At 43.9% G+C, this 23563-nt stretch overlaps 1 protein-coding gene across 1 annotated transcript in view; it reads right to left on the reverse strand.

Annotated features, from left to right (window-relative positions):
* gabbr1a (gamma-aminobutyric acid (GABA) B receptor, 1a) overlaps positions 1–23563 on the reverse strand; it is a 141621-nt gene that overhangs the window by 80215 nt on the left and 37843 nt on the right. Inside the window, exon 6 of the mRNA XM_085366700.1 lies at positions 9505–9665. Coding sequence (XP_085222826.1) covers positions 9505–9665 — 161 coding nt within the window. The remainder of the gene's footprint in view (positions 1–9504; positions 9666–23563) is intronic.

Genomic DNA, 23563 nt, shown 5'->3' on the forward strand with positions numbered 1-23563 from the left:
TTAGGTTAGAGCCGAAGAAAAGAATCTGTATTTTTTAAACATAACATGGCTTTGCATGAGTAAAGGTCATGGACCATCAGAACCAGTATGACATCAAAGAATGATAAAGACAGGCCTCTCAGATCAGATGCTCCCATTCTTACACAGTGCATGAGTAGCTTCACTGTGGCTACAGGAAGTAGACTGCATATAGCTTCACTGAGGCTACTAGTATTCTGAGGAATACTTTTATTAACTTTATAAAATAAATTGGACAAAAAATCAAAGACTTAAACCCCCCCCAAAAAAACCCAACAGACCCAAGACACATAAAAATAAACATTTACAAAAAACATTAATGACCTAATGACAAGTCTTTGCTGCACTTTACTGAGTTTTACTCACACGCCAGTTTCTTCTTCCTCTGCTCTCAGTCTCGCTGTGTGTGCACCTCTTTGCATAGAGCAAGTGAAATAATATTAATATACTGATGAGACATAAAAACTTCCAGAGTTACACTGTGGGAGTGAGAGCGAGTGAGCGAGGGAAAGCTTTGCTTTCCAGTCATGTCAGCTCACTTAAACACAGTTTGTGGTTGAGTAAAAAAATACAGAACAACGTGTAAGTGAACTACATGGATCAGCCTGGTGTCACTGACAGCAGATCCAAATAGTGCATCCGTAAGTTTGGCATGCTGTCAGGCTTTGGAGCTTAGAAATGTTCACAAAGCACACTAGGCTAGCTAGCCAGGATATAATGATTTGGTTACACTTGAGGAAAAACAGGAATGCAACCTCCTCACAACTAGAAAACAAAACGAGAAACAAAATGGTAGCTGACTAGTTATTGCATTGAAATTTTTTCTCATCTAGCAACAGCTAAATTGTTGCCCAGTGTTCGAGCCACGTTTCACAGTGACTGCAATCACAGATCTGCAAAACTTTGGAAATACCTGCTGTCTATTTATATCATTTAGAAATGCAGACAGATTGCCAACACGTTGCAGTCTGCACTGATGAGTAGTGATGAGTGCACATTTCTTTGCAATACTCAACTGGTATTCTGGTACTAGAAAATGTGTTTTGCTAAGCAGCTGTGTCATTTCATAGATAAACCGCTGTCCTGCAGCAACAACTTGTTGTAGTTATAAGTAGTTAATGTGAACTTCTGTTTAATGTGATGCCAACACATCATAACCTATTTGCTGATTTATCATTTAATCTCCGTATTATTACAAACAGGCTGCTCGTAATTACCAGCTTGACCCCAGTCTCTATCACATCCTGATCAGCCTGGTAGCAGACTGACTCCATCCGAATGCTGTTTTATCGCCGTTTTGACGCACCACAGTCGCTCTGAAGACACCAGCTGACTATGAGTGCTTACAGACCTGGTCCCCCTTTTCAAAGTAACCATTTCAAAGGCAACCAAATTGCAAGTACGTAGTTGCAATAACTGTGATCGCACCGCAGTCTCCAGCCACTGTTTCTTTTAGTGTGACTGTGGCATTGATGACAGTGGTAATAACAATGGGAAACCTGCAATTATTTTCTGTATATATACAATTTAGCATGTTTGATTTGAAATTAAAAAAAAAAACAGTAATACTGATGTTGTGAAAGACAATTACAAATAATAGAAAACAAATTAAAAAAAACATTTTAAAATGCCTTGAGCAACCAATATTAAACAGAAGCCCTTTAAATCGTAACAGAGTGTTTGTAAGATCCCTGAACAGGCTGCTCGAGTTAATTTTGCTATTAAAACCCTTAATCATTATAATAAAAGCAGATGGAGGCACGCACACAAAAACCAGCTTAGGCCCTCCATGGTTTGGAGGCCTATCTCCACCCACCACCACTTCCCCTGCCGGTGGCGGACTCCCTCAGGTGTCGGTGTGTTGGTGGTTCTTTGTGTCTGGGGGTGGGCGTCCGGATACACACCGGCTCACTCCTTGGCGGCCGCTTGTCGGGGCCTGGGGCCTGGGGCTCGCTCGGGCCCCTTTGGAGGTGGGGTGCCCCCGGCCTCTCGGCCTGGGGCTCGGTCACTCAGGCACAGCTGGGGGCCGGCGGAGCTCACGGGCGCGTCACTGCAACTCCCCCTGACTTCTGCTCCGCGGCTGCTGGGCGAGCCCTCATCTGGGACTCTCCTCAGCTCTTACTGGAACAGTGGCGCGGCTGCCCCTCTGTTGGTCTTCCATGGTCTCTTGTGTTCTGGGGGCCTCTGGATGTCTGGAGTTTTGATCTCCTCCATACCCGCTTCACACCCTGGAGGACGGGGCTGTGGCCCCCCCACACTCCCTAGCAGATCATTACATGGAGAAACCTTTGGAATGCAAGCATGCTGATCCACACAGGTATGCACACATGGGTATTCACAGACGCGGACTAAAGCTTTCTTGGCTGCTGCCTCAAAGCACACTGCGCTGTCTATCTTGCGTGCTGCACAATATCGTTTATTATTTAGTAAATATTGATATCTATGACTAGCTAGTTTATTGTGATGGTGCTTTGTTTTCTCTATTATGTTGCTCTTTGTTGTTTGCTGTCTCCTCTGTTTGTTTTTTTTGTTTGTTTGTTTTTTTTTCTCCATACAGGTGACCCAGGAGTTCTTTTTTTTTTTCTCTCTCTTCCACCCCCTTCTCACCGTCTCTTCTCCCCTTTGGTTTTCTTTCTTTCTCTCCCCCTCTTTCTCTCATTCATTCCCCCTGTCCTATTTATTAAAAAAAAAAAAAAAATGACAAAGGATGAACTGAAGCTCTGCCATCACGTAATGTCGCATACTGCTGTTTCTGATGTCATTTAAAAAAAAAAAAAAAAAAAAAACCAGCTTAGACGGAAGTTTTCTAAGAAGGTGATTCAGTTATTTTGCTTTGAACAGTTACTTATTCCATGTTCTTTTCACTTTGAATAACATAACAGGAAATGGTTAGCAGGCAGTAATAGGTGTATAATGAAAGGGTGTATTTTTGAACACAATTGTGAAATAGCACCAGACTACATAGCTGTACTTTTCAATCATGCCATTTTTCTATGAAAGCAAGAAATGAAACCTTTGATAGTATAATGGGAACACTGTGCAGAGATGAAAATGATATGGAAAAGTTCAAACATCAATTCATGGTAAACCAGTGCCAAACCCATCATACAGAAGCTTTTTGTTTTAAAACCACACACTGCATATAAAAGATGGCTGAAGCCACCAATTGAGCATGTTGACCAATCTTGGAGATGTTTTTAATCACGAGTGAGGGGAGATAGATAGAAGCTACGAGAGAAACTGCTGTTATAGCGTTGCAGATTCATTAGGTGGTCACTTATAAATCAAAAATTAACACCTGAACCATCAAAATTCAACTGGTGGAGTTGCTGCACGAGGCAACTCCACTGGTTTTCTGATTCTAATACGACAAAATTAATTTGTTAGAGGAACTGCAGTTCCTCCAAAGGCCACTTGGTGTCAAACTTTACAAGAGAAATATAGAAAAACATTGGACACTAGGGATGTGTATCGTTTAGGTTTTATCCGATACCGGTGCCAAACCGGTACTTTTGAAACGGTGCCAGTGCTTAAAGAATGGAGAACACACACTTTGTCCAAAAACCTCTCGTGTTCAGCTGGTTTTTGTAAAAAGATAACAATGTTAGCCTTTTCTGCAGCTATGGGGTATATATGGTATGATTCTTGGCTGGAAGCAGTGCTTAAACAATGGAAAAAACACAAACTTTGTCCAAAAACCTCTCATGTTTAACTGTTTTCCACTTTTTCTTTGGTCATTTTAGCCTTTTTGGCCAGGGTGAAGGGAGCATCTGCCATCAAACAAGAAGACAGCCGCATGTAGCTATGATGATGTTTGCTAGTTCACCTTACATGCATTAATGTAATAACGTGGTTAGCCTACTCAACGTAAATTACACACGAACAACATTAAGCTCCTCACGCAGAGAAGAACGGCTGCTGCTGCATCATCATCCTCATCATTTCTGCTACACTGGCAGGGCTAGGGGCCAGGACTCTCCTCTTCGGGTTTTTGGACCATCATGGCACCGGATACCGGTACCCATCCCTATTGGACACTAGCTAATTTCTCCCTTAATTAGATTAACATGGGGGGATTTCTTTGTTGTTTAAATGTTTACTTAAGGCACGACGGCTTTGACCGACAGGTGCGTGGTGACGCAGGTAGCTGTAGCGACTAGCTGTGTGCTTTCTTTCTTTTTTCTCTTTTTTGCATGTTATTCAGCCTTAACTGTCAGATACTTCTCTTTGTGTCATGTACCAGTAGTGTCTCTATACATGCTAACCAAGTTTGCTACCATTTCCTGATAACTAAGCTTTCCACAGTGGCAACATATATCTTCTATACACAGTCTCTGTTCGTTTTGTGCTGTTTCCACATGTAATATTAACAGGCTTTAAAGGTAAGTGGCAGAAGTTGGATGTACTTGCAAGAAAAAAATCTGTTCCAGTTGTTGAATGTTTCAGTCATTCACCTTACAAACAAAGCCTTTGGTAACATAATCAGCAAGCACATGGCCTCCTTATAAAAAAACAGAGGCAAGCAGGGGTGTTGGCAGGTTTGCAATAAAGGCTGAGGAATCTCTGCTATTCTTGGAGGTCTGTCTGCTACAGCCCCCTGGGGTCGTCACCATTTCTACTTTCATTTCTGTTCCTCCTTGGCTCATGAGAGCAGCAGCAATGAAGGCCCCCAATGCCATTCATGGTCACATTCACATTCTCTGTCACACACCCAGATTAATGCTACTGTGTGTGTACATAAAACTACACACACACTCACATACCCCACAAAAGATAGGCACTTCAGCTGCTGTCCTTGGTGCTGAAATTCCTGCAGCCAATATCGGTGTCATGTTAACATGCCCATGTAGTCTCTCCAATCAGTCATACCCAGCTGGCGAGAAGCTTTGAAAGAAACTGAAGTTTCCCTGAGCTAGGAAGAATGAGAAAACACACTTGGTCGTCATAATATGCCATCTAATTACACTCCAGATTGAATAATATCAAAAGTGTGAATAGGGGATATGATCAGGCTTGGGGGACCGCCTGAATATTGAATCTCAAAGCATGCAGAGCTACATCTCCTTAGTTCCTCATAATTGCGTCTGGCACCACACTTCAGGCTCGTGTGCCAACGGACATGCACGAGGACCACTGAAGGATACGAGTTATGCCACAGCGGATGGAAAATTGTGTCACGGCTGCCAATTAAAATCAAAAACGGAAGTGAGGGAAGCACCTTGTTTCACCGCCATTTCTCTGCATCTCCACCGTCTCACTCATCACTGTTAATAATTGATCAAAGTTTGCAGTCTCGGCTTTGATATATCCATGGCAACAGCCTGTGTGGAGAGCGCGTGTCTGCGCGCGATCCTGTGTGTGCATGTGTGCGCACATCTCAGAAGGCTGTAAATAGTCTGATGCTGTCGCCAGAATAGCCAGAGAAACAAGCCGTTCTGCTACCACGGGGTATATTCATCCATTTAAAAGACAGGCTGGGATTAAGTGTAGAGCTTCATAAATATTTTATGATGTTGAACAAGTTGAGGACATCGTTCCATACTCCCCGCCCAAATTGTCACCTGTTTGCTAAGTCAAACGTCAGAGGTGGAACTACTCTGCTTTTTCTGATTTTCTGCCACATACGGGTGTACTGTTACACCGCTCGATGCTCACATTAAAGATGGACAAAGTTTTAAATAATGAGGTCAGTGAATGTGCAAGTAATCCCTGTGAGCCAAAAGCTCAGCCAGAGCCGATCTACAAGAGCCATTTCACTTCCTATTAATCCCATTGTACAGACTCTGGCTGCAGAATAGCCCTCAATGACCGGGAGTGCATAGAGCCAAACAGCTAAAATAATCATTTACACCTGCTCCTGGACAAAAATGTCCACATTTGAATTTAGTTTCTGCAGATCTACCATCGCTAAAGCGTCTGAACTGAAGTAAATCCACACTGTTGCAGATTTACCAGTAAAATGTTGTCGTTCTGCTTATAAACACTCGTTAGTCTGTAAAGGTTTTACAACAGGACGTCCTCTCTCAGTGCCATCTGATTCTAAATAACAACTACACATAAGAAGCACCACAACAGACATTTCCATGTGTGTATAAGGAGCAGCTGGTTGTGCTGGCGGCTGAAGGTGACTGCTGCCAGAAGTCCTTTGCTTCATGCCTGAATCAAAATGGTGGATGCTATTAAGTGGACCTGTGCTGTGACATCCTTAGTATCCAGGAAAAGCATTTAACTGTAAAGCAAATATATAAATATGGAATTATATATATATATGTTGTTGCACTATTATAAATCAGAAGAAAAAAGTTTACCCCGTGAAATTTACATTTTTGTTCCACATCTTCGTACAGCCCGACTCGTGCCAGACTACCTTACAATTGCCCGCTATGAGGCCGGGAGTGTAGACAGTGGGAGTTCTTGAGTATATTAGTCTCCCAGCTCACACTGCGATGTTGAATAACTGTAAGCTGGTGGTCTTTTGTCGACGTCTAGTTGTGGTTGAAAAACACTTTGAAAACAAAAGTCAGACCAAAGCTTTCTTATGAGCTAAACATACACATTGAATATGGCCTGGAGGTCTTTGTTAGACTTTGCTGCAAGAAAGAAAAGTATATTCCACAAAGGTTATTTCTCATTCTACTGAGCTAACTGGACTCCCATCACAGGGTGCATAGCACGGGCACAAGGAGCAGAGCTACAGCGTTTGTGATGCGCTACGTTTAGCACAATATAAATGAGAAAGAATGTAAATTCCTTCAAATTTCAGCCTATATTGTAAAAACAGGCCAATGCCTACAGTAGTAATACTACTTTTTCTATGTGGAGAAGCTGTCAGATGAATGTCTGTTTTACCACTGAGTAATCACATTTTAATTTCATTCTTTCATTCTCATAATCTGATAAACACTAAACCTGTAGTTTAGCTCGAAACAACATCAACACCCGTCTGTCTTACAGTTCAGATCAGATGACCAGGGACATGACATCGGGGTTTGAGCCATGTTTGCTGGGCTGCATCTCAAACACGGGCGTAGCTTCCAGCTCCGAAAGAAGCCAGTGAAGCTCTTTTCCTCTGTTTACCTATTATTCTGGTTTTATAGGTCTGTGGGGAAACGGCTCTCGTCGTCGTAAATTTCAGTCGCACGCTGTGACAAGTTGCTAGCCTATTAAACTGCAGTGTCTCTCACTTTCTTTCTCTCAGTCTGATCCACGGCTCATTCGTCGCGTCCAAACTCTGACAGCGACCTCAAAACACTCAGATTGAGGCTTCACAAAGAACTTTGCTAACCAATAACTGAGAACCAGGAGGCTATGTCCATCTTTCCTATACGGTCTGCTATTCAGAGTTGCATTGTCTTTTCTAATCTTTGTTTGTTAAGATGTCAAAGAAAGCAGATATCCAAAATATGACAACGTCAGACAGCTTTGACAGTATTCACCCACCTTTTGTTTTGCAGGAACAGCCAATCAGAAGGAAAAGGGGAGGTAGCTGTAAGGAAAGAGGAGCGAAAATGGGGCTGCACTAAGGTGAACGAGGATCACATCGTTAATAATGTTTGTTTCTTAATTGCAAAGCTACCCTGGTAGAACACACAAATAAAAATATGGACCTGAAGATATGCATAATAGGTCTCCCTTGATGCATTTCTTTTATTTAATCATTTAGAGATGCAATAAAAGTTTCTCATCATAATAAATTCCAGTTAAGAGTCTTTGATGCAAAATTACACTCCGCAGCCTTCATCTCGAGATGCAAACAAAGAGCCATTTAAACCCTCGTCTTAATCTCGCCAAGTTGTGCTTCAAATGTGCCGATCTCTTCTCAGACCAAACAAGGATGTGGAATGGGTTCTCATAACTGCATGCAAATATCATAATTAATCTCCTTCTTTATAATTGGTTTTCAGACTGTCATCCTCATTACCATTCCAGCCAGGTGAAAAACGTTTGCAATCAAAAAGTAAAAACCTCATTCTGACCACACTGTACCCAGAGTAGGAGCAATAAATTCCCCCTCCCCCTCCCGCTAGGACTTAAAATCAAGGAATTAACCAGTATCATTCAGACAATGTTACACCAGCCTCTTTGAGCTTTTCCCTTCAAAAAGGATCTGCATCTATTTCGCGAGCCGGAGGCGCCAGCGACTCCTGAAGCACGAGGAGAGATGTTTTCCAATCCCTCTGAAATCTCTTCCTTGCTTTATTTTTATGTTTATGGCTGCTACATCTGCAGATGCCTGCTTCACTACACTTGTAATCGGAGGACACACGCACGTATTTAATCTGTTTCGAGTGCAAAGAACGAGGTGTATGTCTAACAAAATGCTCTGTGCCATCAGCTCTGCATACATCCAGCATATGATTTTGCACACATATTTCCACAGAGCTGAATCCTTGTTTGTTTCTGTGGTGTGCTTCAAGAGTAACTGTGTTGCCATGCCAACTCTCGCTCTCTTTCTCTCTCACATGCACACACACACACACACACACACACACACACGCTCTCTTTCCCTGCTATTCTGTTTAACAGGATTCCAATGCAGAGCCTTGTACACCAATCAGAATAAAGCTCGTAGCAAATTTCTAACCAGTCCCTGTGCAGTTAACTGTTTGGTGCCCCAGCCAACTCTCCAGGCATCTGTCCTGCAGCATGATTGATAACAACCCTCAAGAGAAGAGACAGAGGATTGCTTTTTTTAAACAAATCTGTGTCTGCACTCATCCCACTGTTGAGAAAAACACTTCCTTTCAGTGAAAAACTTCAGGATATGCAGCAGTGAGAACCCAAAGACAAGGATTATTCACTCACAGAAATAACCCGGATTGTGATTAAGGTTGATTTGGGTGGCGTGGGTGGTTAAAAAGGGCAGTATCTGAACAAGCTGGAGGGGTGATTATTGGATTTATATTGGTCGATAATGCTGACATTTTAAAATACCACCATGATGAATGATTGATGAGCAACAAGCAGGAGGTGTGTTTGCTCATTTAGCAAAATGAATGTGGCACGGAGTGCAAAGACTCTGGGGGGTTAGCTGTCAGCGGGGTGACCCATAGATAAAAACATGAAAGAACCAAAGCACTTCCTTAGAAAAAGTGACATTTTCACCTGATACCTGATTTTTTGGTATTTGGCAAACATCAGTAAAGACGCTTCCATCACAAAGAGTATGATGTTCAAAAAATATGACCCCAAAATCTACAATACTCAAAGAAAACCTCTCCTTATGAGCAATCCTAAAAAATAAAAAAGACAGCCAGTATAATTTCATAAATCTGCAATCAAAACTGGAAATAAAAGCCAGGATTTCTTTCTCTGTTTTTCATCAGAAAAGAATTGAACAAAACACTCACAGAACTGAGAAAATGACAAGAGCCCTCGTGATAATCTGAGAGGCAGATCATGACATCCCTCAGGGGCTGACACCACACACACACACACATCACTTTAAGTGCGCACCTCCTCTGACTCTCCTCCACATGCACTCACCATGCTGTCGTAGTGGATGAGCTCCAACTCGTAGTCGGGCAGGATGTCGCTCCTGTTGTTCACCAGGTCCAGGGCCATTTGAGCGGAGGGCATGCACGCCTGACCGCCCGGCCAGCCTCCGCTCATGGGGAACAGCGCTCCGATGTACAGCTTCTTCTTGCCTGCAGACGGCCGTGGCCAGAGGAGGAGAAGGATTATGAGAGATGCCCGGAGGAGCGCCGCGTGGCCTCGGGCTGGGCGGTTTGCCCGCGGAGGACTCGTGCACATTACCAGCATGGTTCAAGGTGAGCTGAACCGGAGCAGCTTGACCCCGGTGCTGCAGCTGTAAGGTCGGGCTGTTCTGAACAATCCCACAGCTAAACGTACACTGAACTCAACACGTGTCCGGCCGCCCTGGAGTGTGTTTGGACTTTATGTTGCGCTTTGCAGATACTGTGGCGGACACCTATTTACTTTAAACTGCAAGTGTTTAGCAGATCGAGTAAATAATTAATCGGCGTGTGTTTGTGCATAATGCTTGATTAATTATGCATTGCATGCTGGATATTTTCGGGACAGAGTCGTTTACTTTGCAGAGCTCGCGGCGATCATGTGAGAACGCGGTCAACTTTCTATCTCCGCGCACATCGACACAATTGTCCAAACTAAACTAACGCGTGCTTCCGGCCTGCGATCGATCAAGATTATTGGACAGCGCGTCCCTTAGCTACTTACGACTTTTACGCAATCGGGACGCACGAACGAGACGCCGAGTCCGCGCGGAAGACGTCAAGCGGGTCGGACGGGTGCGTGTTTGGAGACGAAGCGGCGGAAACGGAGGGCTGCATCTACGATCCGTGGACGCAGTCGTGTCCCGACGGATGAAACGAGTTACCGCGGAAAAGCAGCCGCGCTAGCGCTCTGCGACTGAGCCACTGCAGCACCGGCTGGCTGAGTGTGAGGAGAGAGCGAGGAGGGGAGAGAGAGCGAGCCTGCACGAGCTCTGAGAGTGAGTGAGAGAGAGAGAGCGAGAGAGAGAGGCTAAACCTCAAAGATTTTGACATTTGCACGGTGACTTTAACTTCAGCACTGCTTCCACTGCACACACGCGCATTCTTTGGCTTTGCATTTCTTGCATATGTGCGCCCATAATCAATATCTGATCAACGCATCGGCACAAATGGCCAAAAACAAGCTTTGGTATTTAACAGGTAGCCTACAGGAGGTCCGGGCAGGCAATATATGATCAATATAACGAGCTAACTCGTGTCAGCGTGAGCCGCTTCAGTTTTTCACACAATAAAAACAGAACAAACTTGTTGGGTTAGTTTTCAGTGAGTGGCTCTGCTGAACGTGGTCACATGTCCGCACAGTTTGATCCCACTCACAGTGGCATTCAATTATATTTCAGCCGCTTTTCTCAACTGCGCTGAGTTCTTGTAGAGTCATAAATGTCAAGGTTACATATAATTAACGTTCCAGTGTTTCCACGTCTAGATTTAATGATGCACTGAGCGAAGCCTTATTCAATAATCTGCCTGTTATTTTTTTCCAATTAATTGATTTTTTTATTAGTCTATAAAAATGTCAATAAAAGATTCCCAGCACAGTTCTGAGAATGCCAAGGTGACACCATCTTATCAGTCCAAAGGTTTCCAGTTTACCCTCACACAATATTAAAAAAAGAAAACTTCTAGTCACAAGCTCGATCATTTTCAGTTTTTACTTCAAAAACGATTTTAAAATATATGTTAAAAAGAATGTTAACAGTAAATTATGTATGGGTAAATAGTGCGGTCTCTACAATCAAAGTTTGGTTGGGTAATGTCACAATAACGTCCACCATGGATCCCGTACTCGACCCTTCAGAGTGCACAACACTAACAACAACATAAGACCAAAGCCTCACTGCAGCAGGATACAAAGCACTGGAAATATATTATTTACACATTCTAAAAGCATTACATCTTATAGGATAATATGACAACACAATAGTGTGACTTTGGTATGACATCATAGTTAGACTACTAATATATACTGTTGTTCTATAAAGTCTCTGGATATTCTGACCATAGAGCTGTTTCCACAGTGTCAGCAGCTGGTAGTGTTGCAGCTTTCTAAATCATAACCAAATGCAACGTGACTGCAGGGTTAACTGACTGATTTGTAGTTGAGTTCAAAGGGACGACAAGGACATCTACACAACACATCGCAAGTTTGTTAAAACTCATTAGAGGCTATGCTCTCTCTCTCTATTGTTCTTTTCCTGACACTGGTCATTTCCAAAGTCTGAGCCACAGCTGTAGATGTTGAATGAAATGTAGGTGAGCCATTAGAAATCATTTACAGCAATAACAAGATAGTAATAATGGTTTAAATCTGCCAGCTAAACAGTTACATTTAAAACAGGATATCTCATAATCGAGTTAAAGAATTGAATGGAGCTGCAGTTACAGCATCAGGCAGCAGAGGTGGAGCTGTTTCAGAGATTCAGCCTGGACAAGCAAATGAATTTCAGTGTGTTTATATGTGTGACCGTACAGTCGTCCAGCCTGTGACGGCGTGTGGGGATATGGTGTCGTTGCCAGAGAGACGAGATGGTTTGCAGAGTTTAGACTTAAGAATATCCTCATCAGTGGTAATTCCAGGACAATTTCAAGGATTTTCAAGGGAGATCACAATGAAAAGACAACAGAGAAAACACTTCATCTTAGATTTGTCATGATCAGAGTTGTGATTAAAAGCTTGGGTGGAAGATTTTCAGATTTCAAAATGGGTCACGGTAGTCTTAAGTTAGAGAATAGCTGCGCTGCGCTGTCGGGCAAAACCAAGCATTTCTTCAATTAAACAACACGTTTGGGTTTATGTCCACACATCTATCCATTCTCTTCCACTTATCCTTAACAGGGTGGGGGGGGGGGGGGGGGGGCGTCTGGCTTTATGTGATTAACAACAGTGTCTCAGAGGCAGCACCAAGATAAGCTGCCACCATTTGTCTCAATGACCACTTTGCATCTATTTGTCAGTATCTTAACCAGCTTCATGAGTTTGTCATTTCGAATGTGTACCACTTCACAGCTGAACCTTTTCAAAGGTTAACAGGTGGAACTTTTTCCTCCTGAATGATTGAATATTGTGCTGATGTAGTGTTTGCATGGAAAAAACAGTCCTGGTCCCTTAATGAGATACAGCAGTCCATCATTAGCCTATTTTAAGAAATGAAGGTCAATTATTTGGAAAACATTAAGGACTGAAGGTTTTTTCAAGTTCAGTCACAAAAATCATCAAACACTGTGATGAAACTGGCTCTCCTGAGGATAACCGCAGGAAACGAAGCCACAGAGTTCCCTCTGCTGCACAGCAGAACTCAGAAATCAACAGCTAACAGCAGCTTAGATTAGAGTGAAACATGAGCTTTTCCCCGAGTTCAAGCAGCGGGTGTTTCTGAACATCAGCCTCGACTGTGGAACTGGCCCAAAGAAATCAAGAGGAAGAAGGGAAGTGCTGGAACTAAGAAAGACACAAGAGACCGGAAGGAACTTGGAGTTTTGATCTGAACTCGATCTGATTCTGACAATTTTGGTCCTCGCTGTATTTGAGAGGTTCAGAGAAGGTGGATGGTTTCTGCACTGAGAAGGAGCCGTGATGGAGGGCAATGCTGGAGGCGTTGTTTTGAGGTCAGAATTCGAGGTAGCAATGGACAGTAGCACCAGTGTTATTTTTTTTTAACAGTAAAATGTAATTTAAGCGACACTGAGTTGTATGCTGTTGGCATTTTGGAGGACTGCAAGTTAATCTCCATTACAGAAAAGTAGAGCCCAAACAATTTATCAGCAGGCTGATATTATTGGCCAATATTAGCTATGCGCCAATCTATGAGTATCTGTATTTATAACAGCCGATAAACAAAAACTGAAAAGGAAAGAAGAGATGAGAGAAACACCTTTTGAGTATTGACATTGCATTGTTAGCCCAGAGGGAACTCTGCAGCATCCTTGTGGCAGCCGCGTGTGTGGAATGCCACAAAGGCAACAACCGATCTGAGCAGCGTCCGGCAGCCGCTACGCAAGTAAATGCAAAACTACACGTAACAAATGTTGGAAATTCTTTGTGATTTGTGTATTAGAAAGAAAAAAATGGACTGATATATCAGAATATCGGATTTTTAAATCACAGATCTGGGATAATTCAGTTTAATGCAACAAACCTCTTCATGAAGATCATATTCTTTCATTTTTGTAGCTGCACTTCTATATAAAATACCAAAACAGGTAAAACGCCCGTTTCAGGTGAAGGCTTGCTTCTTTTTGTTATCTTTAATAAGCATATTTTTGTGGGTTCAGGCTGATTGTCTGACAAAACCAGACATGTCATGGCTTCAGGAAAGCTGCTCACCTCTTCTGACATTTTACAGACCAGAAGATTAAGAGAAAAAATAAGCAGTAGATTATATAGAGAGAGACTGAAAAAATCATTATGCGAGGTATAAGCAGGACATTCTTCAGGCCTTTCCTCTGAATTACAGTCTTTCGAAAGCTGTTGAATAAGCTGAAAAATGTTATAATTTCACCCTAAGAAAACCTATGCCTCGATGCTGTTTGACCTGCAAATCAATCACTCCACGCTTGCCAGACGAGCACACAAGTAACGTGTAACTCTGATCTGTAACCACCTCTGCCAGCTCTGCCTTCTCTTCCACAATCAAGTCTAAAAATGCTACCGAAGCCGCTTTAAGAAATCAGCGCTAAACGTGGCGAGCAGCATCAACCACGCCTGATCTTATTTGCCTTCATCTCGATCTGAGAAGCGTGGTGACGGCGATGTAGCTGGTGTTGATGAGAGGGAGGCTGGACGCTCGGCACACCTGCTGTTTGAACCCTCTGTTCACATTCAGCACAGTCTGTCGGTATCTCTGACACACAGAGACACGCACACTCGCACCTTTTGGATGATAAACACACACGTAGAATCGGGCCTCAGCTGGCTTTTACTTGTGTCTCTCTTTCAGATGAATGTTTGATGTTTTGGGAGATCATTCGATGTCTTTGAATCATTTGAGGAATGATAGAGCTAAAACTTAACAGCTTATTATCTAAACTGAAATCTCAGAAAATCGTGGCGGCGGTGGCGACACTTTTAGCCGATTTCAAGCATTATTGGATTACTGACTTCACTCTTATTCCATTTTATGGTCTTGTTTTTGCCTTTCTTGTGTAAGTGCTCTAATTGCAATGTAATGTTAGCGTTAGCTTTTGAAAATGACTCATTGCAATGATTGAGAAGAAGACCATTATTTCTCCGGGCCAAATTAAAATCTCTCTGTAGTTGGGCGATGGAATATGACTATTATATAACCCTGGTTCATTACCCAAATCTCATTATCTGGATATCTCCGTGTAGCAGAGAGCTATTCAGATCCAGCTGCTAACAAGCCCTCACAGGCTGACATGAGTGCAGTGATCATCTACTGGCATTTGCCTTCCACTTCCACCTCCTCTTCCTCGCTGCCACCCGTGACCCATCCAACACACCATCAATTATTCAGCTGTGAACTTTATATGCTGTTTCCCTCCATAAGCCTGCAGCCAACACAGGCAAGATGCGACAGCATCGGACGGTGCACTGTTAACAACCCCCATGGTGGCAAATGCCACATTGGGAGAAGACATTAGCTGAGGCACAGCCTGAAAAAGCTGCATTGGAGAAATGAGTGCTGTAACATGTTGCTGAGCTGCTTTAATGAGGCGCCTTGTACTGTAAATGTGTGTGTCTGCAGTTTGCACAATGGGTATCCTTCAGAATAATGGCCTGTTTTCCTCCTGGTAGACGTGTTAGTGGAAAAATACTGTTTCCTTTTTAACAATAGACAGATTACATTCGCCTCCACCTGCGGAGCACGTGTTACGCTGGCAGAAATCCAAATTGATGTGCTGAAAAATCGATATCGGGGAAAATAGGATTCCCAAGATCTGTTTCAGATATACGGTACGGTTTTTTCAACGCGCAACTTTTTCCTTTTGTGGTGGAAGTGCCGGCCAGGATTATTTGAAAGAGCGTGATTTATGGAAGCATGAATGTTGGCCAGTATGCTAGAAAAATGTAGTTCATCAGGCAGTAAAAAGGACTAACTTAGATACAGTGTCATCATTACATAATTTGTCCTGCAGCAGCTCTCTCCACTCTGCAGCATCTCACTTATTAGAGAAATCTATCTTGCCTGAGTATCGGGGCGGAGTGGATTCTGTTAAGAATAATAAATCCACTGCTTAACTATAAAACGATTCCACTGGGACATAACTTCTGTGTATTTTTTATAAGTATACCAGTAAGAAAACATCTAGAATATCTTCTGCTTCACTGTCAGAAGGTTTCCTCTGCCAAAATATTGCTACTCATGTGCTTTGGAAATCCATTACTGCCATGCGCAGGTCTCAAACTCACATTTGCATGAGGTGAGGAGCGTGACACTTGAGGTAAATTATTTTTTTTAAATGTGCGGCTCAACTTTTTGGGGCAACCCTAAACTCGCAGCAGCTGCAGTGACATCCACAAATCTCAGGCTGGGAGTGAAAATGCTTCTTTTTTGCATTAGTTTTGAATTTACTAGAAAATATTTCAATATATATGAGAAGCTAAATGTTCAGTCTAAGCTTGTTGAAGCCTGATAACTCACATTATCCCAGCATGATTTGATAATCATTTAATCAGCGACTCCCACCTGACCCCTCACCATCACATGATTTCTTTTAAACAGTAACTTTAGTATATTTAATGAAGTCATGCAAAATTATACAAATAGGCCATAAATATTTTTCCTCAAAGTGCAGACGGGTGGGATGAAGTTTTCCGTTTGATTATTGCCATTATTTTTTTCCCAAGCGTTTTTGAGCCCACATGACATTTTCAAGGTGGAAAAATCCATTTCAGCTCCAAGCAACCAAATCTATTTTACAGCCAACCTGAATTTTGTTCAGCGTGAATTTTTCAATAAGCAACTTTGAGAATCAATATACATCGAGGGAGAGCTATAGGGGATGTGTTATAGCTTTAATAACAAAAATGCTCCAGTTTAATATTGCAGATGTTGATCTGTTTTCTGATTATTGAAAGTTTAAAAAGTGCATTTTGGGTAAAAGTATAGGTGGCTGATCAAAGCATGTTCTAGCATATGTGTGACAGTTCATCAACTGTATCCAGATCATTTCATCATATATAATAATCCAATTTTAAAACTCATGAAAGTAGCTTATGGCTGTGTAATGGAGCAGCGACATTCATACTCATATCACCTTGATTAAACTACTTTTGCTCTTTTTGCAATTTGTTTCTTTAAACGTGTCATTTAAATGGATGTTTTTCATCTCTGAAGATTTCCTGTGGCTGTCTTCTGTACTTGTGCAGTTATGTGGGATCAAAAACTGACCTGTAACTCAGAAAACATTAATGAGGTGTGAAGGTACATTTTTCTTCATGACTAAATTTATTCTACCAAAAGAAAAAGAGCTGACTGCAAAAGGGTCAAACGGGAACTTCTATCTGATTTGGTGTTACCTCCAACGGAAGAAGACGGAAAAAGAAGAAGGACGATTTTACACGAGGCTGTAAATATTCGCCTCATATTATGACAGACTAAGTGAGCGAGGTTTCTGGGCAGTTATGTTTATTCCTGTGTGAATCAATAGGTATCAGGCTGCAAATATGTGTCATCATGTTTGTTCCGATAAAAAGTCTTAAAAAGTTTTCCGACGCGCATGAAAAGAAAGTTTTTGTTTCTACTGTGCAAAGTTGTGACATTACAGCTTCACTAATGAGTGGATCCAGAGTGCAATCACAATCAACAATCAAGGCCCTGAACAAATGCCACGCTCATTTACATCATGGCTAAAGTGAGCAAAATAATAGGCAGCACACTGAACTTCTCTTAACTACAATAATGAACAGACAGCAGTGGCTGCCAACACATACCTGAAACCTCTGTGTGAATGCGTCAGTGCAACAACATGATCAGATCATATGTTTCACAGCTCCACTGTTGATTGGCTCTTTGAAGGCAGGGTGAGATTAACACCATCTTTACAGCCTCAGAGTTCACTCATTTCTATTCATAATTCTTTGAGTGTCATGTCTGTGTCTCTCTCTTATTATCTCTCTGGTTGGGAATTTTTGACTCATAAACTTTCAGCGGGGTTGACGTAATACGAATGTGGAGGAAAGTCTGCGGCAGTCTTTGTTTCCCTAAAGTTTTGAGCTGTGATTGGGCCAATTATCCTGCTGCAGCACAAATCCTTCCCCACAAAAATGCAAACCAGAGGGTGGAGCACATCTCTGCAGAGTAGAGAGCTGCTTCTCCTCAGCCAGGGTGGAGTCAGTTCACTGCAGGTGTCCAGCTACAAACTTTTCTCTTTCTGGCATCATTCGTTCTCTCCTTACATTCAGCCTCAAGTTACTGCCACTGATCTTTACCAGGGTTCATCTGTAAACTGGACTTTCTGTCCTCGTTTCTCCTCCTGGGAAATGGTTTCGAGACGCTCCTCATCCTCTGAGACCACAGCTAGACAGCTTTCTTTTGACTTTGGCTGATTCAGCTCTTGTGTTCTTTATTTAGTAAATTCTATATCTGTGATAAACCTACTTTGCTGTCTCTCAGTGAACAAGGCTTGATGAATTGATCCGCTGAAGGCTTTAGAGTTTCATGCACTGGCCCCTGATTTGGCTCAGAGAATACCTCTGTTTGCTCAGAATAACAGTCCAACTTCTCTGTTACTTTGCTCTCATGCCATCCTTCCCATGGATCACATGCTGTAAAAAGTTCACATAGGTATCACAAAGCACCAAATCCCACAATGAACTTGTGTTACCAATTTTGTGGAGCTCACATAAACCATCCTTCAGCCCACTTTGTTTGCTTTAATTACAATAAACTGAAGCCCATTTGCACCATCCTGCTACAAAAGCACTCTTTTTATACACTGAACATCGTTTCCAACAAATTACACTTTTTTACTTGTTTTTGTGCAGCAATAATTACAAGTTTACATAAAATAATCAGCAAAAATCAAAAGACACACACATCCAAAAGAAAAAAAAGGTGAAGGCTGATTTTTTTTGTCTGTATAAAATGACAACCCTTCACCAGGTAATCTTGTTGATGGTTAAAGACAAATGCGAGGCTCGAAGGGAGAGGGTAATTTTCCTTTTTCCGTTTGTAAAGATTTATGTCTTCAGTCGGAGCAAATTTGCTTGAAGCCAAGTGCTAACACAACAGCGTTGAAAAGTCAGGAATGATCAGGGGCTGAAGCATATTGTTGGTTTTCAAAAGATAAATAGAAATAAGCCAGCCATCATGATGTCGTAGCCTCTTAGCTCTTTTAAAATCTGATGATATTAAAAAAGACTCCGGGGATTATTATGCCCCTGTTTTTGCTGCCTTTCTTCTAGGGGCGCATATGGTTGTTAAACTGTTGTCAGAGAAACAGTAACAGACACTAGATGCAGTCCTGTTGCATCTACACACAGAAACACACACAAGGTTGAGCAGACTCAGACAGGAGCAGGGTATTAACCTTTCTCCCGCTGAGGAGGCAGTAAGTGGGCGGTGATGGCACATGGAGTGGAGACAGAGCAGAGCTAGAAGGAGGTCAGTGTTGAGACAGTGGATGGAAATTTCTATTTGAGGAAACAGTCTTCTCTGTTGCTTAGTTAATTATGTGTTTGTTAAGTCTGTGACATTTGCAAAGTTTTTCACCGGCAACTTATTCTTCCACCTATCATTGCCTGCATAAAGCTAAGAGTTCAGTGTTGTATATCCTGTTTGTGTGGGACTATGAAGAGGGTGTGTACGTGCAGCCTTATGGGTCTCTGTCACAGACTCTAAAAGAATCTATGGCAGTGATTCCCAATTAGAGGTATAAGTACCCCAGGGGATTACGCAGACAGATTGTCTTAACGAATATATAAAAAATAAAAACATATTTTAGAGTTTAATTGAAGAATTAAGTGGACCTGAACAGGTTTGTGCAGAAAATTGTTAAGAAGCTCACCAAAGTTGAAGGTATTAGAGAAAAGTAAGGATGTTTCATAACAGTGTGCATAACATTGTTAGCAAAAAGCCTGAATGAACAAATACAGTCGTTCATGAATAAACATATTAGCTAGCTGGCTAAAATTATTAAGTGAGTTGGTATTGCTGCTTCTTTTAAGTGTTAAAACTAAAAGTGTAAAGGTCTGGAATTATTAACTGAGGGTCAAATTTTAAATTGTAAACTAAAAGAATCAATGCACATGTATCAGTCTCTCACATCATGGTGGTCCTTTATGTGCAGCCAACCACAGCATTTTAACTGGGTGGAGGGAGCACTCCCATTGGTTTTAATGGGAAGCCTTTTTTCCAATTATAGTGTTATGAGCTGTAAGATTCTAACATGCTAACTGAAGCCTGTAGAGTCGGACATGCAGCTCGCTCTCTCCATTCCTGGTGTTACAGGCATGGTCCTTTAAGGGTGAAGCCTGATGGGAAATGTATGCGGGTGTGTGTAGCGGAACTGCCTGTCGGGTGTGTGAGGGTGAGCGGAGAAGAAAAAGAAAAGTAACGGTTAACTACAGAAGAGACGAAGAGAAAGTAAATAAAAGGAATATAATAACTCCCTCGGCAGCCAAAGTTGTATCGGCGATGCCCGCTGTGAGTAAACTGTTTCAGCCCACTGTACGCGGTGTTCGTGCCTTGGAGGAGAAATAAAGGTTTGGTAAAGCAGTTTCCTACGCCTCCCTCGATCTTCTTGCTAGCGGAGTTGACCTGTATAGTAAGCTGTTGCCGGCTGCGAGTCAAGTAACTGCCAGAGGTTTCCTTACTACGGTTCGGGGCCGCGGATCTGGCGCGGTAACACTGGGGGCTCTTTTCCGGGATAAAACTCCGCAAAGCGCCGAGAGAGAGGGAGCGAACTTTCTTTTTCTCTTTTCCCTCGGACGACAGAGAAAATGGCGGCTCCGAGAGATGCTGAAGGGGATGGCATGGGAATGTACTTCAGTAAGAGCAGCAACCCATTTTTGCCAGAAACCCCAGAGAGTGGCACAGCTAATGTGGACCGTGCCACTTATGTAAACAATAGAATCCACAGCAGCAACCCCTTCATCACGGACATAGAGTTAACGCCAGCGGCGAGCATAGCAGCAGTCTATACGACGGAGTTTGAGGCTGCATGGCATCTCACCCCGCCACCTTCAGCTCACACCAACCCTTTCTTAACACCAATAGCGAAGCAGAATGCAGTGTGCAGTGAGTTTAAGCAGTTGCAGTGCTCAGACTGCGGAGGCCCTGGTAACACTGCATCTACACCGCTCACAGTGGGACAGCATGGCTCGCATGATCACCCACCTCGGATTGTTACATCTCGGCCATGCAGCCAGCCATTCACCGCCATGAACTGTACCTGCAGTGTCCCTAGAAAAACGCCGTTTACTGAGCCAGCGAAGCTACACATTATGCCGGGTATACCCCAACCTGCGCAGTACAGCTATGAAATGCCAGCTCAGGGCTATTTTTCCCCAACAACTCGCATGGCAATACCAGCACCAGATGGGGGGTGTGGGCTTTGCAAGCATGACCAGGGTCACAGTTCAAAACAAGCCATGCCAGGGCCACGCGGCTGTTTTCCTGGTGTAGTGCAAGACGGGGGTTTTGCAGATTGTAGTGCTGATGGACAGACGAGGGGCAAGGAGAAAATTCCCACATTACAACCAGACCATTTCGATGGGTCAGGGTCATGGAAAGACTTTCTCTATCAGTTCGAGACCTGTGCAAAGGCCAACTGCTGGACGGAGAACACCATGGCTGTCCAACTGAGATTCAGCCTGAGGGGCGCAGCTGGAGCCATAATCCACAAAAACCCCAAATCTGCTCGCTGGAGTTACCAGAGGATTGTGGAGGAGGTGGAGGCTGCCTATGGGCCGTGTTCAGAGCATGCAGCAGCCATTGGCATTGAGCTACGGCAGAGAATCCGGAAACCAGGTGAGGCCCTGCACACCCTCAGAGATGATATATACGAGAAGGTTTCCATTGTGTATGCCAACCGCTCCGAGCTGGAGCAGGACTGCATTGCTGTAGAGATCTTCACTAATGCTTTGGCAGATGCTGAAATGGTCCAGAAATTGTTGGAAGAACAACCACGCACCCTGGCAAGAGCCTATGAAATCGCCCACAGGTTCGAGACAACGAAAAGGGCCGCCAGGGCAGTCACACAGCTTATGCAGCCAGGGCCACGAGTCTCTACAGCACAGGGGACCCGAACAGCTGCATTACGGGAGAGTGTTCATATGCTAAGTTATGAACCACCGGAGAGGGCCCAAAGACCTATCCAGCGTGGGCGCCAAAGCTGGAGCACATCTAACAGGTCAAGCAGGAAGGAGGCTGTTTGCCATAACTGCTCCGGCATAGGACATCTACAGAGGAACTGCCCCTCTCCTCGCTCACCTGCCCAAAAGCCTGTAAAAGCTGCTAGAGGCCCAGCCCCTGACCCAGGCACAGTGTTCCACAACAGAGGCCAAGATGTGATGTGTGTCCAGATAGCAATACAGGGACGGGAAATACGGGCCTTGCTGGATTCTGGTGCACGGCGGAATGTGCTGCCCCTCCACTATTTTAACACCATCCCCGCAGAGTCAAGACCTCAGGTGCAGGCATCCATTGCTCAGACTCTACAAGGCATTGGTCCAGAGGGATTGGCCGTTCTGGGCGAGGTCATCCTGCCTGTACAGGTGGGGAGCGGTGTTGAAAATGTAGACTTTCTTTTGGCCGACATGGCTGAAGGCACTGAAGTTATTCTGGGGCACCCTTTCCTGCAACAATCGTGCGCTTGCTTAGACTACGGCCGCCAAGAGATAACCCTGTTTAATGAAAAGATACCATGTTCTGGCATGGGCCCTCGACCCCAGGTGCTTGTTGTTAGGGTGGCACGCACTACGGTTTTGGAACCAGGCTGCGAGTATGTGGTCCCCGGGTTTTCCAGCTCCCACTGTGCCGCCCATAGAGACATGATGCTAAGCCCTACAAAGGGCTTTGTGGAGAAGCACCAAGTACTGGTAGCTCACGCAGTTGTGCAACCTAGTAAACCCTCTAGCATCCCAATCAGAGTCTTTAACCCTGGGGCCGCAGCTGTCACCTTAAAGCGTGGTGCCGTGGCAGGGGTTCTTCAGCCCGTGCAGGTCCTGGAGGGGTCGGGGGGTCGCCCACCAAGGGTCCTGGCAGCCCTCGAACTTAATGGTACTCCCCCTGCTTCTGTACCAAGCCATTTGCAGGCCCTTTACGCCGAGAGCAGCCCCGGTTTGACTCACGTTGCCCGCTACGATCTGGCAGGCCTGCTGAGGTCCTACAGTGATGTCTTCTCCACTGGCCCGAATGACCTTGGTCGCACTGGTGTTGTCCAGCATGACATCCTGACCACGCCAGGGCCACCAGTTAAGCACCCGCCGCGCAGGATGGCAGGGGACAAACAAATAGCGGCCGACCAGCAAGTACAGCAGAGCTTGGAGGCTGGGCTAGCTCAACCTAGCAATAGCGGCTGGGCTGCTCCAATTGTGATGGTGAAGAAGAAGGACCAGAGTCCCAGACTATGCGTGGACTATAGACCACTAAATGAGCGAACCCTTAAAGACGCTTATCCCCTGCCACGCATCCAGGACACCCTTGACACGCTTTCTACTGCCAAGTACTTCAGTACACTAGACCTGACTTCAGGGTACTGGCAGGTAGAGATGACCCCCAGAGCCCGAAAAGCAGCTGCATTTTGTACCCGTAAGGGATTGTTCGAGTGGAATGTGATGCCGTTTGGACTGTGCAACGCACCGGCCACATTCCAAAGGCTTATGGACAGAGTCCTGGCTGGGCTGCAGTGGGAGACATGCCTAGTGTACCTAGATGACATCATTGTCCTGGGCCAGGATAGCACCCAGATGCTGGAGTGGCTCGAGCAAGTGTTCATCAGATTGCGTGGAGCCAACCTAAAACTGAAGCCATCTAAATGCTGCCTGTTTCGGGAGCAGGTGGCCTATCTGGGCCATATCATCTCTGCTGGAGGTATTTCCACGG

Source organism: Diplotaxodon limnothrissa, linkage group LG11 (genome assembly GCF_057381915.1).
Source record: "Diplotaxodon limnothrissa isolate DT_005_m linkage group LG11, D_limnothrissa_male_GT1.1, whole genome shotgun sequence".
NCBI classification, from domain to species: domain Eukaryota; kingdom Metazoa; phylum Chordata; class Actinopteri; order Cichliformes; family Cichlidae; genus Diplotaxodon; species Diplotaxodon limnothrissa.